General features: G+C 45.0%; 2 protein-coding genes across 8 annotated transcripts; both read left to right on the forward strand.

Annotated features, from left to right (window-relative positions):
* Positions 1 to 20: 20 nt before the first annotated feature.
* Positions 21 to 10,535, forward strand: CCDC47 (coiled-coil domain containing 47). Of its 2 annotated transcripts, none has more exons than XM_084222431.1 (13): positions 21 to 110; positions 2,386 to 2,651; positions 2,773 to 2,880; positions 3,715 to 3,889; positions 4,068 to 4,189; positions 4,731 to 4,796; positions 5,524 to 5,625; positions 6,466 to 6,576; positions 6,881 to 6,966; positions 7,681 to 7,739; positions 8,265 to 8,374; positions 8,545 to 8,712; positions 8,960 to 10,535. In XM_084222431.1, exons 2-13 carry the CDS (start codon positions 2,391 to 2,393, stop codon positions 9,038 to 9,040), a joined length of 1,449 nt encoding a protein of 482 aa, XP_084078557.1. In that variant the 5' UTR covers positions 21 to 110; positions 2,386 to 2,390; the 3' UTR covers positions 9,041 to 10,535. The 2 variants fall into 2 exon arrangements, with proteins under 2 accessions (XP_084078557.1, XP_084078558.1); XM_084222432.1 differs by having other exon boundaries at positions 103 to 160.
* Positions 10,536 to 11,563: 1,028 nt separating this feature from the next.
* STRADA (STE20 related adaptor alpha) lies at positions 11,564 to 22,635 on the forward strand. 6 transcript variants are annotated; one of them, XM_084222254.1, is made up of 13 exons: positions 11,564 to 11,605; positions 11,978 to 12,057; positions 13,063 to 13,120; positions 14,053 to 14,081; positions 17,228 to 17,330; positions 17,820 to 17,941; positions 18,057 to 18,165; positions 18,279 to 18,402; positions 18,850 to 19,021; positions 19,609 to 19,713; positions 19,850 to 20,091; positions 20,786 to 20,828; positions 21,217 to 22,635. In XM_084222254.1, the coding sequence occupies exons 2-13, from the start codon at positions 12,022 to 12,024 to the stop codon at positions 21,367 to 21,369; spliced, it is 1,296 nt and encodes a 431-aa protein (XP_084078380.1). In that variant the 5' UTR covers positions 11,564 to 11,605; positions 11,978 to 12,021; the 3' UTR covers positions 21,370 to 22,635. The 6 variants fall into 6 exon arrangements, with proteins under 6 accessions (XP_084078380.1, XP_084078382.1, XP_084078381.1 ...); XM_084222256.1 differs by having other exon boundaries at positions 11,579 to 11,605; positions 11,978 to 12,033; XM_084222255.1 differs by having other exon boundaries at positions 11,605 to 11,678.
* The last annotated feature ends 383 nt before the right edge of the window (positions 22,636 to 23,018 follow it).

Consider the following 23,018-nt stretch of genomic DNA (forward strand, 5'->3'; position numbering starts at 1 on the left):
CGCGCGTGCCCCGGCGCACGCGCACCGCTCGCAGGTGAAGCGGCGGGGAGTGAGGGCGGTGGGACCGGGCAAAGGCGGGAGCGAGACCCCGCGAGCGAAACCGGGAGACGGTAACGTCAGCGGCGGCCCCGGGACCGTGTTGCTTTCCTGGTGGTTTCCGGTTGGTTCTCGGGTGGTTCCCGCGCTGCAGGGCTGGGCTCGCCCCCCCCCACGCGTGTGTACCCGCACACCCCCGCACATGCGGCGGGGCCCGCGCTGCGCAGGCGCCCCGGTACGGCGGGCGCGGAGCGGAGGGTGGGGGCCGGGCCCGTGACTCAGGTAACGCTGCTCCGGCCCCCGCGGCCCCGCCGGACGGGACACCCCGCTCCCACCTCCCCAGGGCTGCCGGGAGCGGCCCGCTCCCTCCGGCGTGCTCGGTACCGGCAGGCTCCCCGGGAGGGGCAGCCGGGCGCCGAGGGCACCGGGCGTGCGCGGCCTGTGCTGCGCCCCGCGGGGCGGGAGGGGCTGGCGGCGAGGCTGGGGGCGCAGATCGCTGATTTTATCTTGTTAACCTTGACTCGTGTTCCGGGAAGGAGCTGGGAGCGTCCCTGGAGCGGCGGGATAACGAGCACCTAGGGTGGTGTCCCCGCTGCGGGCGGGGGTCACGGTGAGGGCCCGACCTGCTGCGGACGGGCGCTTCTCCAAAATCTGCCTCCGAGCTCGGCTCTGGGCTCGAGATCTACTGAGCAAGCCCGAGCTGGTGACTGTGCAGCACAGGCAGCAGCAGCAGTGTTTGCCTTCGGGTTGTTGGAAGGAGTTTCTCTTGCCAGTGGGGTCTGGGCAGCCGGTGTGGAATTGGAGAATGAATCGGTTCCTCTGGCAAGGGAAAGTCGGTGGCGTGTGGGTCGTGGAGGGCCTGCCGAGGATGTTCTGCTTCCTGGAATTTGAACTTGGAAGCCATTCTGACAGACTTCTGACCTAAGGGGGTGCTCCATCTTCACCCACCTCTGGTTCAACTGTATCCTTCGAATTGGGTGCAGAAGCTTATTTTGCATTGTTGGGTCTTCCGAAGGGGGATGTGCTCAAATAGAATTGGAGTTCTTACTGTGGAATGTTAGAGATTGGTCAAACAGGTGGCTCTGTTGTCCTGTCATTTTCAACAGTGTGTAAATTCTGTCCTATTGAAATAATATTTTAGGGTTTTTTTTTTTTGCTTAAACTCACATAAAATTGTGACGCTCCCTCACAATGTTCCAAATTCCTGGGCCTTGCTGAACTTTCCATCCTAATTAAGGTTTGGTAACCATGTTCTGTGCAGGTTTTTGCTGGAGTGAGGAGTGTTTGACAAAGGTGTTTATTTCAGTCGTCCTTGTCATTCATAACAGGGTTCCCTGCACGAGGCACTCAGAGGAATGCTGGTCAAATTTAGAAACAAATCATTTCTATTCTAAGTTTGTGAGAGAACACTCTGATTAACATTCAGGTTCCCACTCGGATCTGGTTGCGGGAGGGAGTAAAATGAGCCTGACAGCAGAGCCTGATGCAGCTGATCCTCTGTGCCTGGTTGTGAAGTGCAGCTGGGGGGTTGCTGCCTTTTTTGGACCTTGGAGAAGGTGCTCCGACCTGAAGGGGAGGTTGGGACTGTTTTGAACTCAAGCAGAAGAGACAGGAAGCTGGGGGCAAAAGAAGGGGAACTGGAAACTCTGCAGGGTTCTGGCTGATGTGGGGAGAGCTCTGGGCTCGTGAGCCCCAGTTTACCCCTTTGGGATAAGGGGTAGCAATGCAATATCTGTCCTCTTCCTTTTTTATTTTTGGCACAACTTCCAGCAAAAGATCTTGTCTGTAGGCAGAAATATGATGGGACACTGTGGGAGCTTAGTTTTGAGTGTGCAGCCTAGAAAATCACAGATGAGCACTTTTGGACTAGCAGAGGCTGTCAGAGCATTGCTGTTTAAGTGAATCAAGTGCATTTTAAGATTTACTGCTGCTGTTACACATTCAATACTCCGACTGTGCCTAATTGCTAATTAATAACAACTGTAGACACAGAATGTGGTCTTGGAAGTGAGCTGGCAGAGCTGGCTGGGAGATGCTATTGCAGAGTCAATTTTGTAGCAGAACATCCCTGCTTTTCATCTCAGCTCATTTGAACAGTGTGGCCAGATGTGAATTTGCTGCTGCCACAAGGAACAGAGTCCAGAACCTCTCCTTCAGAGTTACTTTGTTCCTGTACCAGCAGTCACTTTATAGAGAAGGTGGCAAGATCAGGCACAGGTTTATTTCTGTCGCTGGTCTGACTCTTTTTTTAGTGTTTTCAAATTGTGCACTGTGGCTTGGGGGTTACTGGAGGTGTGATGTAACAGAATTGATGAGGACTTTTTGCAATGATTTAATTTTTTTTTCCAGTGAAAATGAAGAATTTATATATTTTTATCGCTGTCCTGTTCATCCCATGGAGCTTTTCTTTGGCAAAGTATGATGAATTTGAGGATGGAGATGATATTATGGAATATGATGATAATGACTTTGCTGAATTTGAAGATGTGAGTGAAGATACAGTCACAGAGTCTCCTCAGAGGATCATCACTACAGAAGATGATGAAGAAGAAGCCACTGTAGAGCTTGAAGGTCAGGATGAAAATCAGGAAGACTTTGATGATGCAGACACACAGGTAAGGCCTTGCCTCCTTCCTCAATGTGTTTCCTAATAGTGTCTCTGCAACTTTCTTTCTCTTTTTGGATTTTACTTGCTGGGCTTTGGATTTTCATGCTGTTTGTGATTTCATCCTTTAGGAAGGTGACACCGAGAGTGAGCCATATGATGATGAGGAGTTTGAAGGGTATGAAGAGAAACCAGATGCATCTCATAGCAAAAATAAAGACCCCATAACAATAGTTAATGTAGGTATAACTGTTGATCCAGTGTCTATTTGTAGTTTCATCACTTATTTTCTTAACACAGTATGCCAGGAATGTCATTGGGGTATTAGACAATGAACTCAGTGTGGTTTTTGCTTGTCTGTGGCTTAAGTGTCAGATTAGAACTTGTCAGCTTGGTTGGTTTTTAAAGCAAATCTCTCTGCCCACCCTGCAGCACCTTTTTGCCTCCCAAAATAATCTTTCACAGAATGATCAGGTGCTCGAGGTCTGCCTTTTTATTACCCCTGAGATCTCTTTTTAGGTATTATAGCTGACCTTGGCAGTGAAAATTAACATCTGGGTACTTTTATGACTCAAGGGTGGTTCAGTGATAGCAGAATGGCTAATTAGCCTCTGAGGTGGCAAGGTCAGCAAGGCTTCCCTGCTGCCCCATAGAATCTGTGGCTCTTGCTGGCATCCTGAGAATGTTCCTGGGCATTGGGTGTTTGGATTTGCAAAGAATTTACATGATGATCAGATCATGCTGTGATGGGCAGGGTATCAAGCTCAAATGCTCAGTGAATTGAAGTGCTGGACTGTTTCCTCTGAGGGATGTGTGCTAGCCCAGGCTCACTTGGAAGTGAGTACTTTTTTTCTGTTAAGCAGGTATTTTGGGAATGCTGTTATCAGTTGTTTCCTGTATGATTACTGTGCCCCAGTAAGCCAAGTGCTTTATGTAGGCTTAGCTCTCTCCTGTTGCCTTTGTGGAGCTTTTTGCTGTGATGGGGATGGAACTTCTCTATATTTCCCAAATTTTTGTGTGTATAAAATCCACTTGTTCAATATGTAAATCACAGCTTCTGTTCCCTTACACAGGTCCCTGCTCACCTTCAAAACAGCTGGGAGAGTTATTACATGGAGATCCTGATGGTAACAGGTCTCCTGGCTTACATCATGAACTACATCATTGGGAAGAACAAAAACAACCGCCTGGCTCATGCCTGGTTCAACACTCACAGGGAGCTGCTAGAAAGTAACTTTGCTCTTGTTGGTGAGTTCCATAATGACAAGGATCTGGTTTTAGTATTTGAATAAAGCTGGGTTTAGTCTGGCATTTAGGCTGCAGAGAATCCTTCTGTGTGGTATTGTGAGCTGTAAGCCTTCTGCTGAACTGTGGTGTCTCAATTTGTGAGTTTAGATTGAGGTTCTTTGACTGTTGTTTTCCCCAGGGGATGATGGCACTAATAAAGAAGCTACAAGCACTGGGAAACTAAATCAAGAAAATGAACACATATATAACTTGTGGTGCTCTGGAAGGGTGTGCTGTGAAGGAATGCTCATCCAGTTAAAGGTAAGAATGAGGGAGTTTGTGGTGCTGTTTGTGTCACCAGTTGTCAGGTTCTAGAGGCTTTTCCATTCCTGTGTGGGCAGCATGGAATCCCAGCGTGGCATCTGTGCTCACATTCATACACAGAGTTCTGAGTACACACACATGAGGAAAAACTGGTCATCTGAAGGTCTGTACAGACCTGTATTCTGGCTCTTAAAGTTGGCACCAAAGAGCAAGTGCTTGCAGGAGGAGTATAAAAACCAGAGGTGTAGTGTGGACAGAGGTAACTGTCGGCTGAAGCGCCCATTTGCCACTTAGAGGGATAAATGGACCAGCAGGAATTCCAATGAAGTACAGCAAAGACAAATACAAAGCCCTGGACCTGGGTGGACCAGTCCCACAGTTCATGTTCTGACTTCAGGGAAACTCCTGCAATGCAGAAAGTGGGCCTGCTTTTGAGCTGTATTGGTCACACAGGGAAAACTCAGGTTAGATATTAGGAAGGAGTTTTTTAGTGTTGTCTGTTCAGCTGTTTTCTGTGTTTACCACCTTGTGTTTTTAGTTTCTCAAGAGGCAGGACCTGCTGAATGTCCTGGCACGCATGATGAGGCCGGCGTCAGACCAAGTGGTGCGTACTCAGCCCTTCAGATTAGCTCTGATAAACTGTTGCATTCCTTCAGTTCTGCTCTGCTGCTTTTGATTGTTCCAGGTGATTTCTGTAGTATTCCATATCTTCCAGTTCAGTAACTATTGAAACAACCTCAAAGAGTTGTTTGTATTTCTTTCCTGCCTGCAAAATGCAAACTGCTGATGACTGGAAGTTGCTTTATCTGTGGATTTTATCATTCGAGTGGTTTTGTGAGTCTGTCATGATTCAAGAGGTCATATTGATAAAAGTGGTTTTACAATCTGAAATACTTAGTGATTGTTCATCTGTCTGTTCACTCTGCCTGAATAGGACTGCTTAAACCTATATGTTGGTCCGGATATTATATTGTTAATGTTACCTTTTGCCTTCCAACTTGCTCTCAGAGACCATAAGTGCCAAGAGAGGTTACATTTGGAAGAACAGTGACTGTGTGCACTGCATCTTCCCATGCATCTGTAATTGTATTTAATTACATCAAAATATTTAATTGCAAGTTATTTTTACAACTCTGCTGTTCTAGTCATTACAGCATGATACTGATTGGTGTGCTCAGTCTAATTAAAAAGCTTTAAGACATACTGAAAATCTTTAAATCAACCACCTTTTTCTTAGCTGTGTCTGTCCTTGCATTGTCCTTGTTCTTAGGAATCAAAGTATCAGACAAACATTGAAATCTGACCAGGGCTAATAACATTCTGTTTCACAGCAAATAAAAGTGACAATGAATGATGAAGATATGGACACGTATGTGTTTGCTGTTGGAACCAGAAAAGCACTGGTGAGGCTTCAGAAAGAGATGCAGGACCTGGTATGTACATGCACATTGATAAATAATAGCATATAAGAATCTAATCTACATATTCATTGTTTTCTTGGGAACAGCTGAAAATCTGTGACTGACCTGTTGGAATTTGTGTGGAAAAGATATTTCGATTTACAGATAAAAGTCTAATGGAATCAAGCATCGGAAATGCTCCCCCCATCAGACCTGCAGGGAAAGAGGCAGTGGAAAGCAGCTTACACCTTTCTCTTGGGGTATAGTTGGTTTAAGAGGGGCTGCAGATTTTTGTCAGCAAACATGAGTGTCACTTCACCTCATTTCATTTGCATAAAAGACATCTTCAAGGATTGAAAAGTAAACTTAATTACTGATTTGTAATGTGGAAAATTTAGGTTTAAGTCATCTGTTTTTATATGATCTGAAATTAAAACTTTCCATATGTTCAAGCCATGAAAAGAATTGCAGAGCTTGCAAAGACAGTGATAACAAGTAATACTAAAAAAATCTTTTCTCTCAAGTAATAGCTTGATGTGTGGTTGGTAGAATGCCAATTTTTGTTCTGTTATCAAACAATGTAAGCAAAATGCCTTAATCCACTTTGAACACTCCAGTATGTATGTATTAGAATTGTTTTATCTTCTTCCTTAAAGTGCTAACTTCTGAAGGAAAATACTAGCTTAAAGACTGTTGATGCTGTGTGCTTTACTTTGTTTGAAATGTCCCCAGCCAGGATGAGTGAGTGAGTGTATTTTTTATTATTTCTTTTCAGGTACTTTTAGAGGTCCCTCTGTTCCAGAACAGTTCAGTCTGATAAGATGCTTACAGGCTTGTGTTTATTTTTCCTTTGCATTGTTCTCTTTGAAACAGAGTGAGTTCTGCAGTGATAAACCTAAGTCTGGTGCAAAATATGGGCTTCCAGATTCGCTGGCCATCTTGTCAGAGATGGGGGAGGTCACAGAGGGAATGATGGACGCTAAGGTAAACTTGAATGAATTAATACAAATACTTCTTGGTAATCCTGGCATTTGCAACTTGTGTGTTCTAAAAAAGTTAGAAGTTAAAGGGGAAAATTCATGTCTTTATCAGTGTCACTGTGGCAAGCTGGGCACAGCAATTTCCTGAGTGATACACAGAACTGTAGAATGGTTTTGGTTGGAAGGGACCTTAAAAATCATCCAGTCCTAGCCCCCTGCCATGGGCAGGGAACTGGCAAACCCCTATGGCATGGGCAGGCTGCAGCTGGATTGGTGTTGGGAAGAACTAACCCCCATTTCTCTTTCAGATGATCCATTTCCTCACACACTACGCTGACAAGATTGACTCTGTCCAATTCTCGGACCAGTTCTCCGGTCCAAAACTTATGCAAGAGTAGGTATAAAGGCTGATTGTCAGCTGTGCCTCAGCAACACACAGGCAGCAGCTCTGCTTTTCCCTGAGCCTCTTAGTCCAGAGGTGCTTTCAGAGGCTGCTTCAGAATTGCCAAGTGCTGGGTGATGTGTTTTATCTGAATGACTCTGTAGGTTTTTGCTCATGCCTGTGTATTATGCTCACAGGCATATAAATGAATGAACATAAAGGAACATATTTTTATTTAAATATAAAACATTTTATGTGTATACCTTGTACTACAATTGTTGAGGATCTGTGAAATGAAGGCCTGAGATTTTCACGTTAGAATACTGTGGGATTTTGGGCAGTGAATACTTAGACTCTTGAGAAAATATTTTGTTCTCCTAAAATATTTAGAGATCTTTAGTGGTATAAACAACAAGGGGGTGTGTGAATTTGAATGTAATTCAAAATATACCGGCCTTCTCTTAGTGCTTGCATGCCCTCTTGACATTTAGAGAGGCTGGTGCTGTATGTTTTCACACTCATCCCTTTTCTCTGCAGGCTTTTGGGTAAAACACTTCTGGAATCTGATTAGTTTGAAACTTAACTTTGGATTATAGCCAGGCTTTTAGTGTTTATTTTATTCAAGTACTTTCCAAGTGTCTTTTGATTCTTGATGGTTTTTCAGACCAATGGTAGTTACTTTGTATTTTGCTTTACTTTTTTCAAACACTTGTTTCTTTCCTCCAGGGAGGGCCAGCTTACAAAACTGCCCGAAACTAAAAAGACACTTTTGTTTACATTTAATGGTAAGGGCTCTGTTGTCTGTGTGTGTCTGGGGGAGTGTGTGGCTTTATTTGGGTAAGTCACATGCTCTCCATCTGTCACCTGTGGAAGATAATGTGTGATGAGTGACTTCAGTGCATTTAGCAGGATCATTGGTTGATAAACAGAAGGCAGCAATACACTGGAGACTGAGCAGCTTATTGTCATGATAACAGGACACTCAGTCTTGCTGTTATTGACCTCAGCTCACACTCCTCTCTCTCAGGGTGGTTTGTTTTTAAACCACAAGCCTTGCAGTTTGAACTTGCACAGGCTCAGTTGGTTTACCCTGGTTTGAAATAAAAGTGGCCTGTTGAGAGAATTCTAGAAAAGAATAGATCTTCAAATCTCTTCAAAATTGAAGCCTATAGCTCTAAATGAAGCTTCCTAAAGAGCAGGATAAGAGCATCTTTATTTAATGAACAGTGTGAGCCATAAGGGAAGAGCATCACAGCAAGCACATGAGTACTGCCAGTCTGTGTGAATGAACAAGGAACTCTTTATTTCAGTGCCTGGTTCAGGCAACACTTCCCCAAAGGACATGGAGTCTTTGCTGCCTCTGATGAGCATGGTTATCTACTCCATTGACAAAGCAAAGAAGTTCAGGCTGAACAGAGAAGTAAGTAGTGCCTGGTTTTCTATCTTCTGACATTGTGTGAAATTGGAACCATTACCACTGGGCCCTTATGGATCCACTGGATCCTTCTGTTCCTGTATGACTGGTAGAGATCCTGCATCCTGCCTGTGGGGAAATCAGTACAACCTGCGTTTGCTTTTCTCTGTGCAAAGGGTAAACAAAAAGCTGACAAGAACAGGGCTCGGGTGGAAGAGAACTTCCTCAAGCTGACTCACGTGCAGAGACAGGAGGCTGCGCAGTCCCGCCGGGAGGAGAAGAAACGTGCGGAGAAGGAGCGAATCATGAACGAAGAGGATCCCGAGAAACAGCGTCGGCTGGAGGTGAGGGCACGTTCCCCTTGGTACAGGCTGCTGCCACATCCCTCCTGGGAGATCTCCAGGGCTGCCTGCAGGGATAGTAGCAGTGGCAACTTTGATTTCTCTTTGCTGCTCCTTTCTGAAACACACGAAGGCTCCCAGTGAGCTGTGAACGGGCTGCTGCAGGGCTTTGTTGTTTGGTTCTGAAAGGATCTGCTTGGTCCTTGAAGAGATCACCTGTGTTGATTCAGATCCCTGTCCTTGCCTACAGGAAGCTGCTCTGCGGCGTGAGCAGAAGAAGCTTGAGAAGAAGCAGATGAAGATGAAGCAAATCAAAGTGAAAGCCATGTGACTGTGCTGTGAGAAGTGTCTCGGTGCCACCTGTGGAACTGTAAATTCACAGGGTACAAAGACCTACATAACTCCATAAGCCTCTGATTCCTTGAACACTAGTACCCATTAAGAGAAAAGTTCTTGCATTGGTGTTACTTATTTAAGTATTACAGCAAAATGTGTGGAGAGCTTTGTCTCAGCAGTTCTGTTCCAGGTGGTACAAAGTTTTGCTACTTGTCTGTTAAAAAAAAAATTGCAATATTCTTGAATGCTTTTTGTCATTTGTTCTTTAAAAACAGAAGATTGTAAACCTGTCCATGTGTGCTGGTAACATATTCATGCTTTGGTTTTAAACTTTGGTTTTAGTTATTGTGAGGGAAAGGGGGAAAGGGGAAGAACTTAGGGGGAGGCAGACTGCACAATAAACATTTACTGTGTGCATTTATTTGCATCAAGGCACAACACTTAGAGCCTTCCATACACAGTATGGATTCTTCAGGGATTTAAGCCCAGTAGAGTAGAAGTTCTAATAGAAGTAGAAGATTTTTTTATCTTCATTTTTTTTTTAAAAAACAAAGGCCTGAAGCAGTATTAGGTCACCTGTGGGCATGGTTGGCTTGTGTAAAACATAGAGATGGTTAGAACCAAGGGACTGGAACACATGGACAGTTTCCTACTTGTGTGTTTGGATGGTGCAAACTTAACAATGTGGAATCTGTGATGTCAGCAGTGTTCCTTCAGGAGTGAGTGCATGGTGAGTTAGCAGTTCAGCCAGCTTTCCTTCAGTATTTTTAAAAGTTCAAGTTTGCCTCAACCCCTTCTCTCCTGATCTCAGCAGCTGCTGCCCAGCTCACTTCAGCCAGGAGCCAGATCTAGTGGAGTACCTGCAATTCCTGATCTCCCCAAGCCAGTGAAACGTTTCAGAGGATATTGGTCCTCTTCATCTGGTCAGTGATCTCTTCAGGGTTTTGAATCTAAATGGGAAGAATGAAGTGAATGCCCTGTGCAAGCACTTCGCTGGGAGAGCTCTGCATTTTATAAATGCTTCCTGTCCAGAAGGCATTTTATTGTTGCTTGTAACAGACTTGTGGGGAAACAATGTCCCGCATTTTCTTGTTCAATACTTCATGGAAACTTGGTTCTGAGGCAATAAGAATTAGCTGCTGTTGAAACAGCAATTGCTTAAACTCCTTGTTCCAGCATGGGATACTTCACCCTGACTGAAATGCAAATGTCTGTAACCTGATACATGCAAATACATTAATTTTATAATGGTTGGTAAAATTATTTAAAACCAAACTAATGTAGATTATGTGAAATTTTAGCACTATTTAGCTTTAAAGATTAATATGTTATTGTTTCACAGAGTTCTTTGAAAGGAAATACTAGTTTGTGCTCTTTTGAGTAAGTGGACAGCTTTCCTGAAGTCCCATCCAGTTGTGGGCCATGGCAGCTAATTTTGTAATACAAACATTCAAATGAACAATCTAATGAAGAGTAAAATATAATTGAAACACTCCTGCTTTACTTGGCTTGTCTCAGTGTTCCTTTCCTTCAGTAGACTCTGAAAGCCTCCTTTGTGCTGGTGAGTTTTGGTGTGGGTTGTAAGCAGCAGGAGGGGCTGGTTCCTGCTGGGGAGGGCTGCAGGAGCTGTGTCCCCCTTGGGCAGGCTGGGCTGGGCCCACATGGAGGATTTGCCCCTGGGGTTTGTGTGGCAAGTGGGCACAGCCTTGGCCACTCTCTGAGGGACCCACAGGGTCACAGGATTGATTAGTTTGGAGAAGACCTCCCAGATGGTCCAGCCTGTGCCCGATCCCCACCTTGTCACCCAGCCCCAGAGCACTGAGTGCCACGAGTTGTTCCTTGGACACCTCCAGGGATGGGGACTCCACCAGCTCCCTGGGCAGCTCGTTCCAATATTTAAGAACCCGTTCTGTGAAGAAATTCCTCCTGATGTCCACCCTGAGCCTGCCCTGGCCCAGCCTGAGGCCGTTCCCTCTCCTGTCCCTGTTCCCTGGGAGCACAGCCCGACTTCCCCGGCTGTCCCCTCCTGTCAGGAGTTGTGCAGAGCAACAAGGTCCCCCCTGAGCCTCCTTTTCTCCAGGCTGAGCCCCTTTCCAGCTCCCTCAGCCTCTCCTGGTGCTCCAGAGCCTTTCCAGCTCCGTTCCCTTCCCTGGACACTCTCCAGCCCCTCAGTATCCTTTTAAAGTGAGGGGACCAGAACTGAACTTGAGGTGTGGCCCCACCAGTGCCTGGCACAGGGGGTCAATCTCTGCTGACCACACGTTTTGACAAGCCAGGTGCTATTGGCCTTGCTGCCCACCTGGGCTCACGTTCGGCTGCCTGTCAGCCATCACCCTCAGCTTTTTTCCAGTGGCTCTCTCTCCTGCCCGCAGTGCTGCGCGACTGGATGTGGCCAAGGTCCAGGACCCGCTGAGGGGCCCAACATGGCGCCGGCTCCTTCCCCACCGTTCGCGGGAGCTCCGCCCGTGACGTCACGCGAGCGCGCCCGCGCGTCACGTGTCGACGCAGTGACGTCACACGCAGCGTCTCTCGCCGGTGAGCGGCGGCCGCAGCCTGAGGGGTCCGTGAGGGGCTCGGGACGGAGCGGGAGGGCCCTGGAGCGGAGCGGGGCCGTGCGGGAGGGCCGCGCACGGGTGAGGGGCCCAGGGAACGGAGTACGGTGTGCGGGAGGGCCCCGCACGGGTGAGGGGCCCCGGTGGTGTCGCCGCTCTGGGGGGCTCCGGGCAGCTCTTGCCGGAGTTACCGCTCTCCTGGTGCTGCCGGGCCCAGGGCGGAGTTCGGAGGTGTCGGTGCTTTGTGGGGTTACCGGGTGGTGCTTACCGGGATTGCCGCTCTCCCGGGGCCCTCCGGGGCTGCCGGGCCGCGGTGTGGGAGGGCCTCGGGGGTGAGGGCGGCTCGGTGCTCGCTGGGGTGACGCGCCCTGTGCCCGCAGGTGTGCCGCCCTTTCTGCTGCGCGTTTCCCACAGCGGCGGATCCATGTCTTTCCTTGTAAGTAAACCCGAGCGCATTAGGGTGAGTGTTGAAGACCTTCCAGCTTCCCTCGTGTCTCGGTAGAACGAGTCTTGCGCTTGTGCAGAGCGGCCGGGCCTGGAGAGCACCATAAGGGCATAGGAAAGCTGATTTTGGGGTTGATGACAGGACATTGCTCGGTGTGCAACCAGCGCTGGTTGAAAACCCTGCACTAAAGCCTTTATTGCTGGCACATTCACCTGTATCTCCTTGGGGTGCGGTGCAGAGGGCTCTAATGAGCTTTGCAGTGAAGAAAAAGGGCCATAAAGCTGCTTATTTTCAGTCGTTCTTTAAGAAATAGCCTTGTCACCTGTGTCACAGTTTATGGGGTTTATTTTCCTTCACTTTGCTTGCAAAGCTAAACAGAACAGCTTTGTTTGATTCTGCTTTTCAGCAGAAAATGAGGAAATTTCCAGCAGCAGAACCACTTCTGATGCATTCAATGGTATTCTTACAAGTTTTGAGTCACCATCACCTAAAGACTCATTGGTGCTTTCTAGGACCGGCTTCTCATGCACTGAACAACATCAGCTGTTTATTAAACAGTTTTGCTAAATAGTAAATTCTGTCATGGGAGTGTTTGTGATTGATGATATAACCAAAATATTTGAATTCTCAGAGATACCACCTCTTTGTAAATAGTGAAAGCATTTTTTTTAAACCTAAAAAGCCAACTTTTATTTGGCTGTATGAGGGGGTTGTTGCATACTGATTATTTTTGCTGTATGTGCATGTATAAAAACTTGTTTGAATGGATTAAATTATATTAACTTTATTGCAAGTGCATGTTGATTGGGAATAACAGCAGCACCTGTGTGGGTGCTGGGTGCATGTCACTGGCCCAAAAAGGGAATATCCTTGTCCAAAATAAGGATGTCACTGGTGATATAGCAATCAGTTTCACAACACATAAGATTCATTGAATTTTTTTTTCTTGTGGGGAAGGGGTAAAGAAACTTTTCTCTAGATGGAATAACTGATTATGTGGAGAATTTTTATTTCTTTCAGCGGTGGGTGTCTGAGAAGTTCATTGTTGAGGGACTAAGAGAGTTCGAGCTGTTTGGAGGTAAGTTTTCCTCTTGTTAAATGACATTGCTAGAATGTTTTATTTCAGCTGTAAAGCTTGGTAATTTGTTAGTAAAGATGCATTTTATCACTAAGGGAGATGATTAATCTCATTGTAAATCCATGTATTCAAGCTGTCTAAGCCCAGAAATTTAACATGGAAGTGTCCAAGATGTAGGAAGTTATTTGGAAATCATTTCCATGTTGGTAACAGTTCTAAGATAGTTCTGTATTGCTTAGCATAACCACATTTTTTTTTTTTTTGTATGCAAAAGATGGATTTGGGGTTTGGGAAGGTTGATTAAAATTTTTTGAGTAAAAATGGATTTTGAAGCTGCTGATGGCTCCCCAGGAGCAGGAGCTGACAGGTTTGTGCTCTGCTTCTGCATAAAATACAAAGTTGCCCACTAGGATGCAGAATTCCTGATCAATGACATGGAGAACAAACAGAGCATAGGACAAACATCTAGATTTTGAGCTTCCAGGTGGAGTAAAGGAATTTTTATTACTTTAAATAATATTAGGTAGTTTCTTCTGTATGTAAGAGTCGTCTTTGAATGTGTTTGCAAGCATAGAATTGTTCAGGTTGGAGGGCACCTTTAAAGATCACCAAGCCCTCCCCCCCTGCAATGAGGGACATGACAGAGGGTTAATACTTAGAGTTACAGTAAAAAAAAAATTGTCACCTTACATTTATGCCAAATTTACAAACAGTAGCACTCTGTGAATCTCTTTGATCCTGTACATGTGCTGCAGTATGACTAGTGCTGCAATTTATTGTGCAAATTAAATGTCTTTCTATAAAACAAAAAAAAATCATGTATATTTGAGACCCAAAAGGGTCATCCAGGGTTATTTACTTAATTTTCCAATTATATTTGAATGGGTATCTGTTGAACACAACATGGTGAACAATTAATTTCTTTACTCCAGAGCAGCCTCCGGGTGACTCTCGGAGAAAAGTAAGTGACTTGTGCAGGCTGTGGTGCTGTGGTTCATTGCATGGAGATTATTCCTTGTGGAAGTTTGATTTTTCTTTTTATCTTAGTTATATATCTCATCTCTATATATAGCTCTACAAGTGTGGAAACAGGTTTCACCCTGGAGTGGAGATTTTGGTGTGTGGTTTTCAAACTATAACTCAAAAATTTAAACTTCATCTCTTGGATTTCTACTTGTTTGTCATTCTCCTCCCCCCAGCCCCTCAAGGGTCTCTTTTTGAGGTGATTTAGTTCTGATCCTTCAGAGAAAGAAGGGTTTCATTTTATGGGATTTCTGAAAAGCATTTGTTCTGCAGGCCCTGAGTGCTCACTGTCTGGTTCATAATGAGCATGTAACACATAAAATATCACAATTAACAACAGAGTATCTTAATCTAAATGATTCCTCACCTCCCCACACCACAGGTGTGCAGGTGTTGCTCTAGTTTAAGCTAATTACAAAAACGAATTAAGTGTGATTTGGTCATAACTGTGTCAGTTCAAGCTGCTTATAATTGATTTTTGTGTCAGTGTCTGTAATTTACTGGCACAAACAAAGCTCAAAATAGGAGATGTATATGGAATGTTTTATATAAAATTGAGTAAATTCACACTTTTTTTTTTAAATTGCCAAGTGTTAGACATGCTTGGCTGGAAGCAAATTGATATTAGCATCTGTTTTGTTTTTTTCCAAGGGTTTTCTTGGGATTTAGATACATGCTGATTCTCATTTTGATCTTTTTACATCTAAATAAAAGCCTTTTTTTCCACCAGGGCTGTAGAGAAAGGCACATAATTTGGGGAGGGGGGTGGGAGGAAGATTTTGGTTGCTTATGCTGAAGTGAGGGAGGGAGTGAGGAGATGGAGGGGAAGACAGCAGAACAAAACTGATACTCTCTCTTCCTGTCTCAGATGAATGTCATTTGGCAAATGCAGATCCTTGCAAGTATCACAGAAGTGATTGTGTTATGGCATTTATACCAGTAGTTGCCTTTCAAAGATTAATTTCCTTTCAATCTATCTCAAATTAAACTGGACTCCCAAGCCAAAAGCCAGCTCTAAATGAATGTCATGCCATAAAACTGGTCATATGGGACTTCATTTTGCAGCTGCTTTTGACCATACACCAAAAATTGTCCTGTGTGAAACCACTGAGGAGCTTTTTTGCAGTACCTCATAAATGACATTTCAGTTTAACTTTCTTTTTTTAAACTGTTGTATGATGTTGATAAATCTCTGGTTGAGCTCCTTTTGCATTAACTCTGTTATTGGTCACTGCTAACATGAGGAGAGGTGAGTGAAGACCTCAAACTGGAAGACTTTTCAATAGGGAATTCACAGTATTTTTCCATTACTGCACAGCCTACACCATTAATAAGATTAAATTTATTTAATTCTTTGCATCTGTTTTGTTGGCTTATGCTGTCCCTGGAGTGGACTTTAATAAAGCAAACCACTTACATGTTGCTCAGTGTCTCACCAGCTGTCACTGCTCCATGACTGCTTCCCAGCCCCCTGCTTCCATCTCCTTGGTGGTGCCTTTGTGCTTCAGAGGTTTTCTATCTGCCTGTGTGTCTCTGCTGGCAATCTTGCTGTTGACAGGACTGTGTGAAATTGCTGAAAGAAGTAATGAATGATAAAGCTGAGATCAGAATGGACAGGCCTCTTCAGCAGAAGTTTGAAATCCTGAGTGGGAAGTTGCTGCCTGTTCTGAGCCAAGAAAGAGCACTGTAGTGTTCATTAAAGAAAAGGATCTGGGAATGCTGCTCCCAGGGGCTTTAGCTATGCTGAGATAGGACTGAGTTGTTTGTGCTGAAATTATACCAAAGCACCACAAATCTTAATTTTTGCCTTTTCCCTTAATGGAAAATTCACCTATTTTAAAGGTAGGCAGCGTGATCTTCAAACCAGTTGAAAAGGTGGAACTTGGGAAGTGTGGCTCTAATTTACTCCCAAAGTACACTTGGCACCCAGAGGTAATTGACAGCAAACTTCTGTCTGCAGTGCTCTTTGCACTGCATTTACCCTGGGCTGAGGGTGGAACAGCAATTTCCTTGTTTTTCAGCTGTCACTGTGTCATTTCCATCTCTCAGTGATGGAAATAAAGAACAGAGTCTGCTGTCGTTGTAGGAAAAGGCACAAACTTCTTCTGCTTCATGTACCATGAGAAAGGTCTGATAAAGGGCATTTGCAGTTGATGAAGAATGAGGTGGAAAAATTGAGCTGGTGTTCCAAATGCCAGGAGGAGTTAATGTGCTGGAAATTGGAGATAACTAAAGACAGTTTTAGATACCACATAAATTTTAATCCCCTTTAGATAGCTCTCCTTGTGACTTTGGACATTTGAAGGAGTTGGAAGGTATAAAAGAACTTGAAAGAACAGTGAAGTTTATCATCTGCAAAATCCTTCAGGGGAAGATTTCAGTGTATGTAAATAAGGCAGAAAGCTTTATGTCAGATGGAGTGAGGGAAAGCTGACAGGCTTGGGAATGCTGCTTTCCTGTGTGGTTTGGGGGTGCTTTTTTCCCCTTTTTTTTTTTTTTTTTTAAATTCAGAAGCACTTATGCTTTGCAGTTTTTGCTTTCATTTGGAGCTTCTCTTTTCATGTCTGTCTGATTTTCTTCATCACTTGTACCATTCAGCTAAGCAGCTTCAACTGTGCTGGGCTTATCCCAGGTGAGCAGCTGAAAACCCGCAGCATCCACCAGGAACACCAACTGTTATGGTGCAGAGAAGGGCTAAGAAAGCTTCCCTTTGGCTCTGGCTCAGGCAACAGGACAGTGGCACAGAAGTTTGTAATTATAAGAGAAAGGCAGTTACTGTAAAGCAGAGTTTAGGCTGTCCTGGGGAATAATAATTGGCTTCATAAAAATATTCCTGAACAAATTCTCACTTACATTGATTAAAAATCTACTTGTTACGTGTTTTGTAACACAGATGTCTGGATCTTCTGAAATGAGGCATCTCCTGAGTTTCAATTGATAAATGACTATTTAAAATTATTTCAACAGCAACTAAATCCTCTTCTGTATTCCTGTTATTTTGAAGTGTATGATAATGTGGGGCAGATGATTTTTTCAGCAGGTGATCTGTATTTCCTTTGACCTGACTTCATTTTCTTTCCTCAGACAAATGAGGCGAGCTCCGAGTCGATAGCTTCTTCCCCCAAAAGGGACACCATGAGCAACTTCCTGCCAGACAGCAGCTGCTATGAGTTGCTCACTATCATAGGTAATTCTTGAGGGCTGAGGGATCAGAGTCTGCTTTGTCAAGAAAATAATTTCTGCAGATTTATCCTTTTCTTGATTGATTGCTTATTTTTGATATTGGATGTCTGCATCTTTGATTTTAAATCATTTGAATAAAAGATGAGATGCCAGTCCTAAAGGTTTTCACCTGAGAGGGACATGTAGTGGGTCAGTGATGCTGGGGGTGCAGTACAGTCAGGAGAAGCAGCCTGAAACCTGTCCTTGGTGCTCCTAATCACTTTTCTTGCCTCAGTCCTCAATTGGAAGGACAGGATAATTCTACTGGTTAGGAGGATTCCTCTCAGTGGGATACATGCCAAGGAAGGTGGTATCTGATGGAGCAATTACTCTTTTTTACAAGGTCAAAAGTAGTTTCAGTGAGTGAGGGTAAAGATTATTGAATAGGCAGGGGCCAGAGGAGTTCTCAGTGCTTCCAAAAGCATTACTGAAGCTTTCATGCTTTCTCTTTCAGGCAGAGGCTTTGAAGACTTGATGGTTGTGAACCTGGCCAGGTATAAACCCACAGGAGAGTATGTCACAGTCAGAAGAGTGAACTTGGAGGCCTGCACGAATGAAATGGTCACATTCTTGCAGGTAATACCACTCATCATGCAGGCTTGAAGAGGACAGACAGCAAGAGCAATGCCTATCAATACTGCAGTCATGTTTCTGCATTTACTAAATTTAATCAAAGTATCTTTTATTTTAGGGGGAACTTCATGTTTCCAAACTCTTCAACCACCCTAACATCGTGCCATACAAAGCAACTTTCATAGCTGACAATGAGCTGTGGGTAGTGACTTCTTTCATGGCCTATGGTGAGTGGAGAGGGGCACCCTTTTCTGACCCTCATGTTCTGTGAAATGAAATTGAAGAGCTGAAGTGTGCTTGGGGCTTTTGTTCTGACAGGTGGTGTTTTGTTTCTTTCTAGGTTCTGCAAAAGATTTAATCTGTACCCATTTTACGGATGGGATGACTGAACTGGCCATTGCTTACATTCTCCAAGGTGTCTTGAAAGCACTTGACTACATCCACCATATGGGCTATGTACATAGGTATTGAAAAATACATTGGTCATTTTCCTTCTGGTGGGAGTTCTTGGAAGTAATACTCAAAGTAGAGCAGAGGATGAATCAGGAAACACAAAACAACATTAAGTTTTGTTTTACTTTGCTGTTAGAGCAAATCAGTTTCATACTCATGGGAAGTGACATCACTGTTCTTACTAAGCTGCACAAAAGTGTTGTTGTGGAGCAAACTTACCCAAAGACCACTGTGTGTCTAAAATCACAGTCCATAACATTTAGTCCTGCATTTCTCCTCACCACAGAAACATTCTTTGTGAACTTGCAAAGGTGATGAATAGAATCCTGTTAACTGATTTTGCCCAGCATCCAAGGATGGTTGTTGGGAGTGTCAGCCTCCTGGTAGGAAGCTGATAAGGTACTGGGTTTTTTACTAAAGGCCAGGGAACCTGACTGTTTTGTTCCTTTTTTGCCCAGGAGTGTTAAAGCCAGCCATATCCTGATCTCTGTGGATGGGAAGGTGTACCTCTCTGGCCTGCGGAGTAACTTGAGCATGATCAACCATGGGCAGCGACTCAAAGTTGTTCACGACTTCCCCAAATACAGCATCAAAGTGCTGCCTTGGCTCAGTCCTGAGGTTTTGCAGCAGGTGTGTTTAAAAGAAACTGCTCATGTTTAATGATGTGTTGTATCTGTATAATTTTGTGAGCTCTTAGGGCAAATTGAAGGGGTGTAGAGTGGGAGACATGAGAGAACCTGCAGAGTTGCTTTCTTGTGATGAGCTCTAGTCCTTTTTTCTCTTATTTTTCTCTCAAAACTAGTGACCCCTAACACGGGGAAGGGTACATGAATGCAAGGAAAAGAAGTGGAGAGGCTAAAGGAAACAGATCTGGGGTGAATGGGCAAGTGGGTAGAATTTGATCTAGTTGACTCAACAGTTTAATTGTAGGCACCTCTACAGGTTGTCTCATTAACAAAGTGTTACATCAGGTGCAAGTTTCCCAGGGTAGATGCCATCCCTACAGGCTGGCTGTTTTCAGTTACATAAAAGTTGCCCTTAACTGTGTGTTTTAACAAACCAAAAAACCCTCACCTCTATAAACCAGTGTATCTGTGGCTTGTGCTGTTCCTGTTCTAATCATCTGGGTTTGTTGACTTGCAGTCAGAATTATGGGTATTGCCCATTCAATCACATCCAAGTCCCTGAAGCTAATTTTTCTTTTCTTTTTTGTGTAGAATCTGCAGGGTTACGATGCAAAATCTGACATTTACAGTGTGGGGATAACGGCCTGTGAGCTGGCAAATGGACATGTCCCATTTAAAGACATGCCTTCCACTCAGGTAAGGTTTGCAAGCTCCTTTCTCGTCCTTCATCCTGGCACCTGGAACTGCTTCCCTGCTCTGGCACGTGAGCACAGAGAAGTGTGCATGAATGGAAGCCTTAACTGTGCTGTTGCTTGTGCCCCTGCTCTTGCAGATGCTCTTGGAAAAGCTGAATGGAACTGTTCCCTGCCTGCTGGACACCACCACGATTCCTGCTGACGAGCTGACCATGAAGACATCCCGCTCCAGCGCAAACTACAGCATGGGGGAGAGCACGGCCGTGAGCAACGCGCGCGCGGCCAACGGGGAGCCGACCCTGCACCCCTACCTCCGCACCTTCTCCACCTACTTCCATAACTTTGTGGAGCAGTGCCTCCAGAGGAACCCTGATTTCAGGTAAAGCCAGGTGAAAGCTGCTCTCCCTGCCTGTGCTATTGTAGGACTGGTTAAACTGTGGGAGTTAGTTAGCAGATATTGTTTACAGTTTTCTTTCCAAAAGTGTAGTGGAGTGAGGATGTGCCCCATCTGTTGAGGAGAGCAGTCCAAGTGTGTAGAATAACCAGTGTTAACAGTTTGAGCACTTTCTGTATGAGAACCTGAGGAATTCCTTTGCAACCTTTCTTGGAGGATGAGTGGTGCTGCACATCAGGAAAATAAACAACTTGTGTTTCTGGCCCCTGGGGGACCGTGTTTACCCAGGTCCCATCACTGCAAATGGCTGCTCTTCAGCCAGCAGAGAGCAGTGATGGAAAGTGATCAAAGCTGCGTTTTTCTTTGTAGTGAGGGCAACCTGTAGCCATGACAGACTTTCCAGCGGTGCCCCACTGCTCAGGTACTGTCCTTGGCCAGATGTAGGGGGTGCAAGTATGTAGCTTAAAGGTTCGAAGAAGGAGGTTGAACTCCTTGCATAAAACATTACACGACTGTAAATGCTTAATAAGCAGTGCTGCTGCTGAAAATAGGGAAGTATCCAACAGCTGAGAAATGGGAGAGGCAGGAAGGACCCTGATCTTTTCTTATTCCCACTACCCAACTTCAAGCACTGATTCACGTTCTTGTCTGCTTCCCTCATTCTACCTCCCTTCCACAGGCCAAGCGCAGGCACTCTGCTCAGTCACCCCTTTTTTAAGCAGGTAAGGAACTAATTTAGCTACAGGTAAGTGCTTTGCTTTGTCTTGCTGTGAGGGTGGGGATGTTGAGTTGCTGAATTTCCTGTGATCGGGAAGAGTAAGTCAGATTTTTGACTATTTGGAGTGCAGTGTGGTGATTGTCACATCTGGGGAGGTGCTCTTATCTGGGAAGCATCTCTTATCTAAGAGAGATTCTAAATCTGCCTGTTTGGGAGCCACAACAGCTCTTCCCGTGCAGGCTGCTGAGTTCTGGGGTGAGGCAGTTCTAACCTGCTCCTTAAGGAGTCCAAAGGGTGCCCCGTGCGTTTCCTGCCTGTTGTTTCTGCCTGCAGGGCTGGGTGTGGAGCAGCACCTGAGCAGCCCCGTGTCTCATTCTGTCCTTCCTGTGCAGATCAAGCGCCGTGCTTCCGAAGCACTCCCTGAACTTCTGCGCCCTGTCACCCCCATCACCAATTTGGAAGGGACACTGCCCCAGGATCCCAGTGGCATTTTTGGGTTGGTATCAAATCTGGAGCAGCTGGATGTGGATGACTGGGAATTCTAGAAAAACAGGGACTACACTGAGGAGGAGCTTTCTGGACATTGTAATTTATTGGTCCTGTTCATAAAAGCTGATGAATGTTACACACAGAAGAGTTTACAGGTCCTTGGGAAGGAACTTCAACTGCCTGTTTACTTAAGAAGTAGCCTGGATACAAATGGACAGACCTGAGCTGGAAAAGGATCAACCCAAGGAGCTGTGGAGTATTCCAGAAGGTGCAGTGCCCAGAGCCCCCATTCTTCCAGCTGAGCTCTGGTAGAGTGCTTGAGGGTGTTGAGTGAGTCTGTGTAGTTATGGTCTCTATTTATGTATTTCTAAAAATCACTGGCTTCCTCACAGTTGAGGCTGCATGTCCCTGCCCTCTTTGGTTCTTTCTCATTTAAGGGTGCCTTAGAGTTGAGGGGAGGTGGGCAGCTTTTAGTTTTGGGCATTCTCTTAGAACTAGTCAAGTTCCTGTAACAGTGTTGTCACAGGGCAAGTTTTAAGGGGGGAAAAAGGGGATTATATTCTTAGTTACTGCTTTGTGATGGAAAACAGGAGATCACAGACAAGCTGATGCCATTCCAGGCACTCCTGCTGCACTGGGCATTCCTCTGCAGCACTGGATCTTTCCAATCTGGAGAGGGCTTTTGAAGACTTGTCACTTGATGCTGAGCACTCTGAACTCCAGGTCATACAGGGCCTTCCAGCTCCCCTTCCAGCTTCCTGGGTCACCAGAGCAGTGGGGATGCCTGGGCAATGTACCAGCTTTTTTATCCCCTTCCAGTTGAACTTCATGTTTCACAGCACAAAACACTCTTACCTGCCTGTTCTCAGTGACCTAACCCTGGCACAGAGGAAAAGTAAATTGATTTTCATGCTGATCCTCTTGCTCACAACTCCTGTACAGAATTGAACTTTAACCTCTCCATTACCATTGCTGTTCTGCCTTCCCTCACTGACAGGTAAAAGCTGCTCACGTGGCTCCCTGTGATTCATGGCTGTGTGACTCTGCCCTGCTGCTGTGGCAGCTCTCCCCCATTCCGTGGTGTTTGGTTTGTTTGGAGGTGTATTTAAGGCTTTTAGTTTGACTTTTTTTCCAAGGACCGTGGTGCTGAAGGTCATCTGCTCTGTACTGAAGCACTGAGAATCCTTGTATAGGTGCAGTTGATGGGAGTAGTGGTGCTGGCAACAGGTCCTTCTTGTGTTTATAAATTGTACTTGAACCCAGATAAAAGTTTGTTACTCTAGTTTTTTTTCCAAAACAAATAAAATATTTCTGAAGTTGTTTTTTAAGTCTGCTGTTTGTGCAGGATGATGAAGTGAATCACAGAGGGTGATAGGCTGGCAGTGCATGCTTGCTTTCACCTTAGTTTCATACAGCTCACCAGTTTATGGCAGCTGCCTTCATGCTTCAGAAACATACTTCAACTAAAGCAACCTGCACTTGCTCTTTTCTGAAAGTTTCAGTAAAATTCTCCCAGTTGCAGGAGTGTTTGTTAAGGCCAGGCCCAGTTCTGCTTCCTCCCTATGATCAGGTTTGGCTCCTGATTTAATCTTACTGTAAGAAGATAATTGATTTCCTGGCTTGTTAGGAAACCTTGATTCAAAAGGTGTATAGCCCACTGAAGTTCTGTCCCTGAGTTCTAGGAGCCAAGACAGGAAGGAATAAA

The sequence above is a fragment of the Fringilla coelebs genome, assembly GCF_963513975.1.
Source record: "Fringilla coelebs genome assembly, chromosome: 27".
Lineage (NCBI taxonomy): Eukaryota > Metazoa > Chordata > Aves > Passeriformes > Fringillidae > Fringilla > Fringilla coelebs.